Source organism: Tetrahymena thermophila (genome assembly GCF_000189635.1).
Source record: "Tetrahymena thermophila SB210 genomic scaffold scf_8254464, whole genome shotgun sequence".
NCBI lineage: Eukaryota > Ciliophora > Oligohymenophorea > Hymenostomatida > Tetrahymenidae > Tetrahymena > Tetrahymena thermophila.
The window spans coordinates 211,796-227,588 of NW_002476241.1; the positions used below are offsets into that span (position 1 = coordinate 211,796).

At 21.8% G+C, this 15,793-nt stretch overlaps 3 protein-coding genes across 3 annotated transcripts; 2 read left to right on the forward strand and 1 right to left on the reverse strand. All coding sequences in view use genetic code 6, as the record gives it.

Annotated features, from left to right (window-relative positions):
* Positions 1 to 116: 116 nt before the first annotated feature.
* Positions 117 to 996, forward strand: TTHERM_00579020 (saposin-like type B, region 1 protein; the record flags this gene model as incomplete). Its single annotated transcript, XM_001022903.1, has 6 exons — positions 117 to 189; positions 272 to 393; positions 480 to 578; positions 654 to 740; positions 804 to 893; positions 955 to 996. The coding sequence occupies 6 exons, from the start codon at positions 117 to 119 to the stop codon at positions 994 to 996; spliced, it is 513 nt and encodes a 170-aa protein (XP_001022903.1).
* A 746-nt stretch (positions 997 to 1,742) lies between these two features.
* Positions 1,743 to 4,885, reverse strand: TTHERM_00579030 (hypothetical protein; the record flags this gene model as incomplete). Its single annotated transcript, XM_001022904.1, has 3 exons — positions 1,743 to 3,326; positions 3,378 to 4,435; positions 4,525 to 4,885. The coding sequence occupies 3 exons, from the start codon at positions 4,883 to 4,885 to the stop codon at positions 1,743 to 1,745; spliced, it is 3,003 nt and encodes a 1,000-aa protein (XP_001022904.1).
* Positions 4,886 to 8,181: 3,296 nt separating this feature from the next.
* TTHERM_00579040 (polycystin cation channel protein) lies at positions 8,182 to 15,095 on the forward strand (the record flags this gene model as incomplete). The annotated part of the gene is made up of 12 exons (XM_001022905.3): positions 8,182 to 8,504; positions 8,738 to 9,040; positions 9,562 to 10,054; positions 10,114 to 10,300; positions 10,485 to 11,094; positions 11,200 to 12,103; positions 12,842 to 13,529; positions 13,861 to 14,088; positions 14,150 to 14,319; positions 14,380 to 14,411; positions 14,471 to 14,627; positions 14,781 to 15,095. 12 exons carry the CDS (start codon positions 8,182 to 8,184, stop codon positions 15,093 to 15,095), a joined length of 4,410 nt encoding a protein of 1,469 aa, XP_001022905.2.
* Positions 15,096 to 15,793: the final 698 nt, after the last annotated feature.

Consider the following 15,793-nt stretch of genomic DNA (forward strand, 5'->3'; position numbering starts at 1 on the left):
TATTTAGATTGGAGGTTTGTTTGTTTTTTAAATTTATAAAAAATCTTTGAATAATATCTAAAAAACAAACAATAAATTAATTGATTTAAGAATTAAATTTTATAAATATTTATTAGATGAGAAGCGTAAATATTATAATATTAGGTTTGTTATTAGCTAGTTTATTGTCTCTAGTAGTTGTTGAAGCAAGTAATTATTTTTTGATAATTTATTATTGATAATCTCCATCTATTATCAAATGATTAGAAAATATTCATTTTAATTTGTTAAGAAAAAAAGAATCCTTAAGATAAGAGACCTACTCATATAGAACCAGAATTATATTGCAATTCATGCTAAGCAATTGTTAGAGAAGTTTTAAAGAAAATTGGTGAATCAAGAAAAGAATCAGATGTAAAGACTTTATTTTAATACCTTGAGTTTATTTGAGCAAAGCCGAAGCAACAAAATTGTTATAAATTTCATTTTTTGTAAAATAGATTGCTGATGCTCTTAGCAATATTTGCTCATAAAGAAACTATGCTGAGTATGAATTCCCCCCACCAGATATGGTTAAAGGTTGTCACGCCTTTATTAGCGTAATTTTATAAGATATTTAAAATAGCTTTTTAATTTTATTTATAAATATTTATTTAAATTGATTATGCATGCAGGGTTGGGATGAACTTATTGAGAAAAAGATGGTCAATAGAGCTTCAAACGCTGATATTGAAAACGATATTTGTTTAAAGAGAACAAGAGTATAGAATTGTTTGTATAAGATAGTTTATATATTTATTTTATTTCTACATTAAAATAAAAAGGCTTGCTTAGGAGTAGATCCTTCATCCTCATCTAGGAAGGTTTAAGAAAACCCTGGATTTGTTAAGATAAATGACAAAGAAGTTCCTATTGTAAAACTTGAATTGCTTATTTATTTATATTTATTAAACGTTATTAAATTTAATGAATTAGAGTGCAGATGGATAAATTAATATAAATGGTGCAGATTTGTGATAAAAACTTTGGAAAAATAATCATTGTATTTTATAATATTTTCTAATGCATTTTTTCTATAATCATTTGCATAAAAAAAATAAAATAAAATAAAATAAAGATAAAATGTCTACATATTTATTTGAGAAATTTTTTTTATGCTTTTATAATGATAAGACCTAAATAAATTATTTTTCATATTTATTGAATTTTTTGCAAATCTCAAAATAATAAATATATTTGAGTTGTTAATTTCAAGTAAAACGTAGAGCAATGAATAAAATGAACAATTACCAATATTATATTTCGAATGAAGATATTGTTTTTGCTAAATTAAAATATATTTATTTATCAACAGTAATTAAAATAATAATTTGCTTGAAAAATTAATTGATAAATTAGAATTATAAATTTACATTTAATAGTTAAAAAATTAAATCAATAAAATATAATTTTTTTATTAGAGTTATTTAGGAAGAAGGGAAAGAAATAAAGAAATAAATTAATGAAACAAAATTAAAAAATTTTATATAAACTAAGTGTTGATGTTATTCGTTGTTTGTATAATTAAAATAGTATATAATTTTCTTAAATTATTTTAATAATTAATTTTAATTTCTTAATACTTCTTTTTTGTAAAAAATATTTCCAAAAGAAATAATTAAATCAAAGATTTACTTTTTATAATTAATGACAGATAAATAAAATGAATAACAAACAAATTAAATGATTTAAAATATAATTTTATAAAAAAAATATTTTTTTTCTCAAAAAATGAGTTTGATTCTTCTTCTTCTTGAAGACTTTTTGGCTTTGTTTGGTCTTACTTGTAATGGCTAATCTTCTTTTAAATCATCAATTTTCTCTTCTTTTAAATCATCAATTTTCTCTTCTTTTAAATCATCAATTTTCTCTTCTTAGCATTTTTTCTATTCATCTGCATATATTTTGACTGGAGGCAAATAAAAATCTTCAGAGTTTTCTGATTCTTATTCTTCTTCTTCAGGTGTAAGATCTTCGAAGTCATTTTCATCTTTGCTCAAGAAAGTTTCTAATTCGTCATCTTAAACAACATTAATATCAGTAATTTCTACTTCGTAATTCTCTCCAGGAGCATAGAATTAAATACCAAATTTATATTCTTTATTATTGGAGAAATTTTCAGGATTTGCTTGATTGATATTTTAGTAATGAGGATAGTCTGCAAATAACATAATTTTCTTATTTACGTTAACTCTGACTTCAATGTAATCTACTTGATCTCTGACGTTAAATAGATTACATCCATTAATTATTTTGTTTAAACCATAACCATTTCTGCTAGATTTAAAGCAGAGGTTTTCTTTCCACAAGTATTCTTTTTCAGTGTTAATATCTTGCATAATACCAAAGGCGATAGCATCACAGTTAAGGTTCTTATTCAATTTGCATCTAAATACATAATTTAAATTTGGATTTAAGCTGTTTTTAGTTACAACTAAAGCCATAACCGATTTCTTCTAAACTAATAAAGGGTTATTTTATATAGACTTTTATATAGATAAAGGATTTATTTCTGTCAATTAAACTTGTTAAAACTCTAGTTATAACTTATGAACAAAGAGGTCTTCGCGTAGATCAAAAATAGGATACTTAACAAGTAATTATTAAATGATGTCTAATTATTCAAGAGCTCTTTCGAGTTTTTATTTTGTATTCTAATCTTCTATTTCTTGCTCTTATTCTAGTTTTAGTTATTATTCTAGAGTTTTGATGTTTAGACATCTCTTAATCTAATTAACAAAATGTGCTGATTGAATTTGCTAATAATGAATAGGTTATTTTGAATTTAAATAACGAGAATCAAAATCATCTTTTAATTGATTCATCTTTTTTGCTAAGTTTTGTAAATTAGTCATTTAATGATTATTTAAACGGTTGAAGTCCATAATAGGAGATTTTGATTTTTAAAATATTCCTTATTTTAAAAGTAAATTTTCTAATATGTCTGGGTATTGTATGCTTACTAATTTATAATTATTGATAAATTCTACACTTAGATTATTTGTTTCATTTTCTAGTACCTTCTTAAATTCTTCAATTTAGTTAAATTTTTTCTTATCATCTCTCTCAAGATCTTTGACTAGTTCAATAAGTTGTTCTAGTTTAGCTTAATTTAACTTAGATCCACTTATCTAATATCCTTTATTATCTAAATCTAAGCTTTTAATAAATGGATTTATTTTATCTAATTAAGATGAAATATATTCTAAGAATTCTTTAGAGCACTAGTTGAACTTGTTTGATATCAAACCCATTAAGATATCCTTATTATTATTTTTAGGTTAGAAACTGCTGCTATTATTTGAATCCTAAAATAAAAATCATTAAGATTAATATCAAATTATAATAAATTAAATTACTTAAAACAAGCTTTCTGATAAATCCTGAATTAGTTTAATTTAAGAATCATCAAATTTGTTATAGTCCACCTTAAAAAGATTGTTATTTTTAGGAATCTTGATTCCTTAGGTGTCAATAAAACCCTAAATCTTAGCTATTAATTGCTTAAATTACTCTAATAATGATGGAGGACAGTTGTTCATTTTATTGCTTAATAATCTCACAAGCAGCTAACTTGCAGTTAACTTATTAGGATCTGTTTTAAAGAGCTCTTCATTGTAAACACTCATATTATTTTCATAATCTGTTTAGCTCAGGGATTTCAAATCACTAATTTTAAAGACTTCTATGGCACTAATTTATTAGAGAATTCTTTTACTTATATCACTTACTTGATCATAATTAATTGCGCTAATTTAAGTTTGGTAATTGATCATATCTTATTAAACTTCTTATTAGAATTTCTTTTGGCGAGTATAAATACCATCGATTATGCTTTTTAATTTTTATTCTACTTAATTGATATTTTAATCCTTTATTAACAACTCTTTTATTTTATCTTTTTAGATATAATTATTATAGTTCTGTTGGATCTTATTTTAATAATTTTCAAGTAATTCAGCTTATTTAAGCATTTCTTTTTATTTAATATCTAATTGGCTGATGATTTGCTTTTTTAAATTTTCAAATTTATCATTAATTTTCTACTTTACTTAATTGGAGAAATCTTGTTCGCCTAATACATATTACATTTATTTTAAGAACTCAGAATTTTCTTATTCTTCTTTTGGTAAATTTTTAATCAATTTATCATTGCCAAATATCAAATCTAAATAGATATATTATCCTCCGTTACCTTCTGATATACAGAGAGGACAAAGTAAGTATTTTTTAGAATTTTAATCTACACTGAGAAATTATAAATTATATCCTTAATGACTAGGACAATTTTTTGAAAAATATTGCTTTTTTTCTTTCTCTTAACTTTCATTATTTTTTTGAGTAATTTCTTATTTGTGTTCTTCTTTGTCTGCTTCTTAATTTTACTCACTTTGTTAACTAGGCTTTTAGCTATTAGCTTTTATTGAAAAAAAAAATTTTATTTAATGTTTAATTTTCATTTTAATCTACAATTTCAGAAAATAAACCTAATAATAAATAACATACTTTCTTAAGAGACTTGATTTTTGTCAAAACTTCTTCCTGTACTTTGAAAAATTGAATCTTTAGAAGCTGGATTCGTGTCAAAAAGTCCTCCTTAATTATGAAAAAGTCCTCCTGAATTATGAAAAAGTCCTCCTGCACCACTTTGAGAAAATGGATCTTATGAAACTTGATTTTTTTCAAAAAGTCCTCCTTTACATGGAATAGCCGAATTTTGAGTAGTATTAATAGCGTTATAAAACAACCCAATTTATGTCGAAGTATGTTGAGGAAAAGAATGTGAACGGTTAAAGATATTTTCTTCTAATTTAGCACTTTGTAGCTAATCTTCTCCTTTCTATTCAATCTAATTACTGTCTTGCATTCTATATTAAGTTAATTATTTTTTTTTCTATCAATTTTTTTTATTTTGAAAATTAATAAATTATTTCTAAATTTGTTGGAGGTATTTAAGCAAGCAAGCAGTAATAATAATATCTTCTTATATAATAATTTGAAAATATTTCAAGAATTTGTAATATTATTTTTTTTAACAATCAGCATATCTTTTACCTAAAAAAAAGGAGTGTATTTGAATACTTGACATATTATGATAGGAGTGTATGTGAAATAAAATATTTTATGCAAGTTCTTATACAAAAAAATTGATCTTTTCTGTTTAAATTTTAGTGGCTATTGAATGATGAGAAAAATCTAAAATTTACGTGTTATGAATATATGTTGTATGTTTATTATTTGTGGAAAAATAAATATTTTGAAAATTTAATAAAAAATAAGAGATAAAACACTTTTATTTCAAAAATACTTCATTATTAATTGAAGATTTTTTTAAAAATGAGAAAAATAAAAATAGAACCAAATTAGTAATATAAATAGTTTGGAGGTAAATTAATCATTCCCATAAATAATTTACAGAGATAATCAAGAATTAATCTTTAATTTCAATTAATTATTTTAAATTTACCACAAATAAATTATTTATAGTAGAAAGAGGAGCAAGCATTATATAAAGGAATATAAGGTATAAGTGTACAATATAGGTCATTTCAATAAAATCTAAACTTTTTCATTTAAAAAATTCAATAATTAATGTCATTTAGTATCTCTTAGCTTTTGAGGCATGCTAAATTGGGAGAACATTTGGTAAAAAACCCTATATATTAATCTGCTTTTTTATAGATATCTTCAAATTAATTGTAAGTAATTATTTTAGAGTAACTTCATGTAGCCAAAACAAATTTATTGAAATTTTTAAATAAGAAATCAAAGAAACAACTTAGATTTATCTGAAAAAAAAAATATTTTATAGATATTTCTATTTTAATTATGTTAAAATTTAATGGTAGCTATCTTTTTATTTTATTAAAAATAGTGGTTTATTAACTATGGAGAAAAAGTATATTTAAGCATAATATCTATTAACACACAAAATTGATTAAAACAAATATCTTTTTAATTAAATTTATAAAATATTGTAATACAAGATAATAAATGAATGATAAGTAGTAAAAATAAACTATTAAAATTTCACAAAATCTTGGCTTTTATTATTCTTTTTTAATTAATTAATTTTTATTATATCAAATAAGATAATTACTACCAATCAAAAATTGACTTAACTTTATTATTACAATATTAAGTATTATGTTGCTATTCGAATCAACATCTCTTTATTTATTAAAGAAAATATGAAGTTATCTAATTTACTTTTATCTTTAATATTAGATTTATTCAAACAAATACTTTCCCTCACTCACATTATATTTTCGAATAAAAAGATTATTTCCTAAAGTAATAATATATATAGTACCAATAATACATTTAATAGTTAAAAATATTAGATTTACTTGAGTCTAATATAAGTTATAGTTAAGCTAAACACCATTAAACTACACATAAAATATTTTTAAATATTGTATCATCATGATTTTAAAATTAATATATATGAAAATTGTCAGCCTTTATGTAATTTTGAAAAGTAAAGAAAGAGATCAAATTAATTAAAATTTTGATTTCCAATAGAGAAGTAAAAATATTTTTATTTTAATTAAAAATAGGTGGAATGTTCATTCATCTAATTTTACAAAAGGAAAAAAAATATTTGTAAACAAAATCTTGAAATTTTATTAAAATTTATGCAATCTTACATAACAAATTTTATATATATAATAATCCTATCCCTGCGAGGATAAAAGTAAATTATTAATTTTATTTATGTTTTTATCAAAATATTTTGGAGTATTAATTATTTTTTTCAATAAATTTGTGAGGCTATTCTGATAGCTTAGAAAATTAATTATAATTATTTATAAAATATCTTTTATATAAATATTAGTATAGTATATATAATCCATAAAATTAATAAAACAAAAACTCTATTATTTATTACCTTTGTTTATCAAAATTGCAATTTTTTTAAAAATATAAATTTAAAATCTAATAAAAAGTTATTATTTTGGTTCTTTAATTCAGAAAGATTCTTTACTGTTTTTTGTTCTAATGTAGTTTTAATCAAAAAAATTGTGTTTATTAAAGTTGCCATAATAAAGAATTAATGAGGATTTTGAATAATATTAAATATTTATTTAGGATTTTTCAATTTAAAGGTAATTAATTATTTATAACATGATGTAATATTTACAACAAGCTATCAAAAATTTAAAATAAGCTTCTGATTTCTTAATTTGCTGAATTAAATTAATAAAATATATTTTTTTAAAATAGTTTGAAATATTTATGCAGCTATAAATATTTATTAAAAGAGATTTTTCTAGCTAGATTCTTTTTTGGTCTCAATTTGCTAAATAAATTCATTATTGAAGCTTAAATAAATATTTGGTAATATTATATATTTATTTAGGATTAATGAATTATTTATAATAGTATGAAATATTAACAACATACTATAAAATTTTGGAGTAGTGTGTTTTTTATATTCTTTAAAGGTCAAAGTAAATCAATTTCATTTTAAATTGCTTTTACCGGATATATAAATCTTGATAATTTTAAGCATTTAAAATTTATTTATTAATTTAAAACTAGTTCATAGTATGAAGTATTTATCAAAGTTTTTTAAATAAGGTCTTTTTAGATCATTTTCTGTAGGAGTTAACTAAAAAAATTCATTTTCGAAGCTAAAAACTAATATAAAAAATTTGGTGGTGTTAAATAAATATTATTTATTTTTTCTATATTCTTTATTGGCAATAGTAAATTAAATTCATTTTGGATGCTCAATACTAATATAAAAGTCTTGATAATTTTTAACATTTTTAATGATTTAATAATTTAAATAATATAAATTTTATATTTTTGTAAAAAATATTTATAATAGTTTATCAAAAAATTTAAAAGTGTTCCTTCTAGATTATTTATCCGGTATGGTTAATAAAATTGATTTTGGATGCTCTAAAATAATATAAAATTTGGATATATATATAGATGTTTTAAATATTAATCGAGCAACATAAATTATATCGTTTTTTAAAAAAACTAGAGAAACTATTCTAAATATAATCAAAAATTCAACTAAGATTAGTAAAAATATATATACATATATTTAGATACTTTTTTTGCTTTCAACCAGTTAAATAAAGAGAGATTATTTATTTTTAAAATTATACTTGATTTTTAGGATAGCGTAGTTATTCATCAAGAAATATGCTGTAATAGAATATTGATGATGATATTAAAAATCTAGGGCAATTAAAATTGCTAAATCATAGGTCTTAGAGCACGGTTATTGGAAACACAATGATTCTAAATCATAAATAGAGCTAATTGGATGAATCTAAACATGAAAGTTATATAGTTCCTGATAAAGATGATAAATCAAAGCAAAAAAAGCAACAGGAAGAGTAGAATAAAGTTAATTTATCTCTAAAAAAGAGTAGATAGCAATTTTCAAAGAAAGAAATATTTACCCTTTGTGCATTTACCGCTATTATGATTTATATTATGAGTGCATAATTAAAAATCGATGAGTAAATATTAATTAATTATTTCAAAAGATTTAATATTTACATTCAAATTTTAAAAGAGTTGGTTATTAATAAAATTAAATATTTGATTTAAAATATAAAGAAAAAAATAATAAAATGATTTTTAACTTTTGGTAATTTGAATAATCTTCATTAAAATTTTAAAAACGCTACTTACTTGCTTACTTATCTTTATAGAATTTTAAATTAAACCCTTTAAAAAAATAAATTAATAGATCCTACAAGCTCAACTAATTCTAAGAATATTACTTTGCCAAAAATTTTACTACAGGTGACACCTTATTAAAATCAGATATTGATGTCTATTTATCAAACTAGTTGCTCAAGGCATTTTATACCACAGAGTATTATAATGAATATCTTTTATAAAGTGAAATGAGACATATTTCATATCTAAGACTAACACAACAGAGAGTTAAAATTACAAATTAAACTCTAGGAAATAACAATACTTTCAATATATGGGATAATCCAATCACACCAGACTATTCTACCTATGGTCCTTCTAATATATTTTAGTAATACTTCATTTTTTAATCAAATCTAAAAGACTATAATTTATATTTATGCTATTTAATCATATAAATTCAATTTTAAAAACTAATCAACTTTAAAAATTACACATTAAAAAAAATAAAAATGATTAATTATGTTCTAAATATAATTTTGAAATATCAATCAATTAATTTAAAAGCAAACATTCTTCAACTAATCAATAAAAACAATTATTAAAATAAAAAATCATTTTTTGAATCCAAAAATATCAAACAAACCTTTGAAATACTTAACTAAAGATTATTAAAACTTCATTTATAAAATTTATTTATTTATTTTTACAATATTATTTTTTATATTTTACATCTTTCAATTTACTTAAAAAATTATAAAATAGGCCTTTAAATAAATTAAAATATTATTTACTCAAATTAAATATTGAATTTTATCAATTTATTTTTAACTAAAATTAGTTAAACATCTTAAAACATTATTGAATTCTAATGTTTATTTATTTATTTATTTATTTATTAATCTTGTATAGATATGATAGCTATAATAATGGATTTGTACAATTCTTTAGTGCTTTTAATTTAACTCATGCTTAAGCTGTTGATATGCTTACTAATTTAAGTAACGATTAGTTTTTCGATGAATAAACAAATTATATTTCTTGTGATGGTGTTTTTTATAATTCAAATTATGACATGGTAGCTGTTTTTCAAATAGAATTTTCATTGACATCTGCAGGAGCTGTTTACGTAACAGTTTTAACTGAAGCATATAGAGTTGATCCTTACAGCTCTACATAAGATAAGGTGAGATTTGCTTTTGAGATAATATTTTTGGTGCTGTTCATATTCTATTTTATTGATGAGTTTATAAAGATTTACAGATAAATAAGCAAAGTATAGAAAGAATATAATGAAAAAGAAAAGTATAAAGAGGAGCTAAAAGAGAGAGCTAAGGGATTAGATAAGCATGAAGATAAAAATTAGCCTTTTTCATTTGATAAGGCTCTAGAAACAATTAAGTAGGTAATAAAACCAATATTTTTATTCAATTTATTTCTAACAAAAATAATTTATTTGTATAGTTTTCTAGACTAATTAACATTCTAAAAGGACTTGGTAACCACGTTTAAGATGTATGGAGCTTTTTGGATGTAGCTCTTCTTACATTTATAGCCATAGCTATGAGTTATTGGATAAGATTTGCGACAAACAGCTAGCTAACTGACATAATGAATCAAATACCTCCTACAACATCCACTTTGGAAAGATGTAAAATGCTTAAATATACTATTAATTTAATTAAAGAAAATATTTATTTATTAAGATAAAATTCATTTGTTAAACAGAATAGATTTCTGAAAAAATTATAAAATTAATTTCATCTAAATTTAATAAATTTATTCTTTTGATTAAATTGAGCATAAATATAAAATATTAATCTAAAATTGAATAGAAGCATACGATTACTCTAAGGTAAATATCATAGCTTTGAAATTAGCTGATTATTTGGTTTAATACAGAATTTTTGCTTGTTTGGCTGTTTTTATTGCTGCCTTTAAAACTTCAAAATATATAATTAGTCTTTCTGCTAGATTGAGTGACTACTTAGCTATTATGATGAGAATGTTAGATTTTATGCTTTTTTACATCATTTTGTTAACTAGCATCATTTTTGCATTTGCTTACATGGGAATTTTTATTTATGGTGCTAATATTTCACTATACAGTACGCTGTACAAAGCGATTGTGCAAACAATAATTCTGATGGTGAGTGGATCTAGCGTTTCATAAGAAATGATTTCATACACTTTGATAGGAACATTTTTCTATTTTCTGGTCTTTTACTTCTTGACTATTAGTATTTTAGTCAACATGTTTTGGGTATTTGTAAAAAACGAGTATCTAAACTTCGAAAAAGAAAAGCAGGAATTAGAGGATTAGCTTTACATAAAATAGGATTAACACGAAGAAATAGAGCCACATATTTATTACTATTTCAAAAACTAAATATATGAGATTTGGATGCGAATCAAATACTCCACAAACAAAGAAAAATACTAAGAGTAAGCAAATATATATATATATATTTTCTTTATTTATTTTTTATTAAATGAAATTTTTTTTTTCTAATATTTAATTGATGCTTTTTTTAATAATTAATTTTATAGATACCTCCAGGATTAGATTATAAACGAGAAAAGGGTATAGAGAGAATTCGAGTATTCTTAAGGCAATGTCAAGTTTGATATTGATTTTGCAGATGTTCTCGAATAAGGGCAAACTAAATCTCTTGCTTTTTAAGTGGAAGAAGAAAGAGAGAAACATATTTAGAATCTTAAAATGGAAACTATCAGAATTATTTGGTAGACAGTATTTTTATTAATTTTGCTGGTTATAAACATAGAAATTCTGTTCCTTTTTGATAACCCTATAAATTCACACAATTAATACCTAAACTAGTATACAAATATTGTAAATTCAAATGTAACTATCATTCACACTGATTTCGTTGATTATACAAATTACTTAGATATTAAGTAAAAAGATTAAGTCTTTGGTTGGCTCTCAACTTCTCTAGATAACTAATTTTCAGCAATTAACATGACAAAAAACATTTCATTCTTATTCCCTAGTGGTCGCCCATAAGAATTAGGTAGTCAAGATCTCTATGGATATTATATAGACTTTTACAATTTGCTTATGTTTAATAAAATTAGATTAACTCTTAAATATACTTCGCTCTCATCAAGTACTTCATTTACCAATATAGAGCCACAATTCATATAATCTCTAAAAGGATATGCTGATGATACTGATTTAGTTTTAGAGAGCGATACCCCTGTACCCTCTGGAGTAGATTATTCAACTGATCCAAATAACGGAATAAAATACACTAGAGGTTATACCTTTGGAGTTCAACCATCTAGATTTGAAGATCTCATGGGCATATTGAAAAGAGAAGGAAATCTAAGAAGAGAGCTATCAAGTATCTGTATAGATTATGCACTATTTAACCCATAAGGATAATATAAAGGATTGACCTACAATAAGCTAATCTATGAGTTTGATTACGTAATTAATTAATTAATTTTTAATTTCAATATAAATTTAATTTAATAAATTTACTCATCACCCTAATAAATAAAATTTTCCATTAAAAAGGAACAAAAAAAATTAAATATTTTTAAGACTAATAAATTAAATTAAATTAAATTAAAGAAATACATTTCTAAAAATGAACCTATATTTATAAGTTTAGATTATTAATTAATTAATTAATTAAATCACCCTTTAATGTATCTTATTATTTTAAATTAGCTTTATTTAAATTACTTTTTTTTACAAGATAAACAATAAATCTTGTTTAGCGTTCTGGTTCAAAAATTTCAATATTTTAGTTTTTTAAGAAAATTAAAATTAATCACTTCTTAAGCTAAAAAAAATAAGTATTAATGAATTTCAATTGAAAAACTAACTAAAATTAAAATGCTTAATATATTTTAAAGTTTATCAAAATTACTTTTTTATAACCAGAGAACAAAATTCTATTCATTTTTATTTAGTCATTATCCATAAATTGATGAAACTTTTAAATACCTATTGAAAAAGCACATTTTTTATTCAAACCATGATTTGAATTTATATTAACTTTTATTTATCAAACAAAATAAACACATTAAATCAATTTTAAATAGAAAATCTTACAAAATTTGTATTTTTAAAACAAAAAATAATTGATTCTTAAATTTAAATTTACATTTAATTTAAATAATTTTTTTTGAATTATTAATAATAATTTATAAAATTAAGAATGGTCTGTTGAAAACAAACGATGTCTAAAGTGAGTCTATTGTCATTTTGAATTTAAATCAACCATAATCTGTGATTTTATTAATTTTAATTATTCTTTTGGCTTTCTATTTATTATATAATTTATACTAATTGATCCAAAACCTACGTGGAAAGTATAAATCTTACTAACGCTGGTATGAGTTATACATACTAAATTACTTATCACCTGGATAGCTTTATTATAGGGAAAGACAAAAGCCTGAAATAATCAGAAAAATATAATATATTTTTAACGTGCCTATAATATTGAGATTCGTATACACTATACTAATTAGTCTTATTGTTATAGCTTTTCTGTATATTATTTTTTAGTCTCTATATCTAGTTAATCGTGGATAGGTCTTCAATATTTCAACATAGCATTTCTTAAGCTTTCATTTAAATGAATAATATGATACAGGATTCACATTTTTCTAGTATATCAACAAGCATGCAGATTTAATATAAACTTTTATCATAGTAAAACACATCAGTGTTATCAGTGTGTTTATTCTGTGTATTTAAATCTTGTACAATCTCACCACTAACTAGGCTTTTCAAGACATCCTCAAAGCTATCAAATATGTTGTTAGCTAATTGCCTTTCCTCATTTTACTTCTTTGGATGCTCCTAACTACATTTTGTTTACTAACATACTTTAAGCTAGGTAACCATCATTTTTAACTCATTAAATCATGAAACTAATTCATAAAAAAAATTCTTCAATTTATTTAAATAGAAAAATATTTTTCAAGCAATAAATTATAAAACTCAACAAAAAAATAACAATTTAAAAAGACCAATTTTAACAAATTAATTATATTTTATTCAAAGAAAATAAACAAACTATCAGATTAATTCTTTTAATAATATTTAATTTTAAAATATTTTAAAATAAATAATTTTTCTTTTTTTCTTTCCTTCTTTCTCAATCAATTTTCTTCCATGAATATTATTTGTGATAATTGATTGTTTTTTAATATTAATGAATTAATTAGGAAGCTACAATGCTAATTTTTCTAACTTTGGAGATGCTTATATTTCCCTTTGCTAATGCTTTTATTCTCTGAAAGATCTATTAGATATTTTTTAATAAGATGGTAGCTGGTTCGAAGTATTTATCTTCTTAATACCTTATATTATTGTTGTTAGATTCTTAATGTTGAATTTGTTTTCAGCAGTGGTTTATAAAGGCTATGAGACAATTTTTGTGCAGAGAAAATAAAGTATCAATTAAAATCGAAAATTTCTTAAGTAAATTTAAATAACTTCTAAAATATATTTTAGGAGAGAAAGAAGATGTAAATCAAATTGATCCTCTTGCCATAGGTCTAAAAGAATTCTTTGTCATGAGTTGGAAATTCTTTAAAGAGAAGAAATAAGAGGAGTTTGCAAAAAACAATGAATTTATCAATTAAATTGTTAAAAAATCCTCAACTTTTGAAATTTTTGACTAAGTAATTAATTATTTTATCAAAACTTTAATTTTAAAATTTTTATAAAAATAATTTTATCAGGTAAAGACCACAGTTAGACAGTACAAACCTCAGTAATATTTTAATTTTTTTAATTTAATAAATATTAATTTACAATATTATATTTATATAGAATGGATGCGTAGGTTTGGGCTGATAGATGTGCTTCTGACCTCAAAAAAGAAAATGATGTTAGGTCAGCTCTTAAGTAAGTTTGTGATGAATTGAGTTTGACTTATATGAAGAGCATAAATTAGGGGAATTTCTCTTTCATTAATGAATTAAATAAAGTAATTAATTTATGATTTTAAGACATTATAGTTCATATTGAATAATTAAAAATAAAATAAATACATTTATACCTAAAAATAAATTATATCTAATTTGAATAAAATTCTTCATAAAAATTTACTTAACTTTATATTAATTAAAAAACAATTTAGGATAAAAATAGGAAATTGGCAGAGTTCAAGCTTAGGTTAAAATATTATACTTATTTTAAGTTGGGTTATTGTTAGTATAAGTAAATACAATGGTAGTTTGAACACCAATTATAATTCTTTAAAACTAAGTTTTCTACTAATTTCAATTAATAAACCCAATAAGAGATGTAAGAGTATTATTTAAAGTTGTACATCTGCCAACTCGAGGAAAAAATGAAATAAAGGTCATACATAATCTAATAGATCAAATAAGATATCTAATTAGTTACTAATTATGTTCAAAAAAGAAATGTTAATGATTTTAGTGATATTTGATATGCTTATCTTGTAGCTTTTATTAACCAATAAAACATTTATAATTTTTTGTATATTAGTATATTTACAAAATTTAATTATTATTCGAAAAATTGTTTTCTTCCCCACTTAATTAATCTCTATTTATTACTTTAAATCTGTAAATTTACAAAAATATCTTTTAAATAAAATCTTCAAATGCAAATTTTACTCAAGTATTATGTAAATATCTCTTAAAAATTAAGAATAGGAAAATTATTATTTGACATTTACAGTCATTTAAATCTTTGATTTTTAAAAGTTTTGGCAAAATTTCACAATATGACTACTCTAACAACCCTTCTAAAAACATTGATTATAAGTGAATTAGTGTTTCTTGTAATTTTTATTTGAAAATAAAAATGTAATTATTAATTCTATCATTTTTTGTATTTAATATATTTTTTTAAGAATAATCAATCATTTCCAAACCCTACTTACTTATTTCATATACTTAAAGCATTATGAACTATAACCATTATTGTATGTTTAAAATACTTAATACTATCTCATCAAAGAAAAAAAGTGAAAATAGAAAATAACTTTTTTACATTTTCTGCCATAAAAATCTTAAAATTTCAAAAAATATGTTGTTAAAAACTCAAAATATGACTACCTTGATGGTCCTATCAAAAACAGGATTGGTATTAAGGAGGTATTTTTCGTTTTTTTTTTTGATT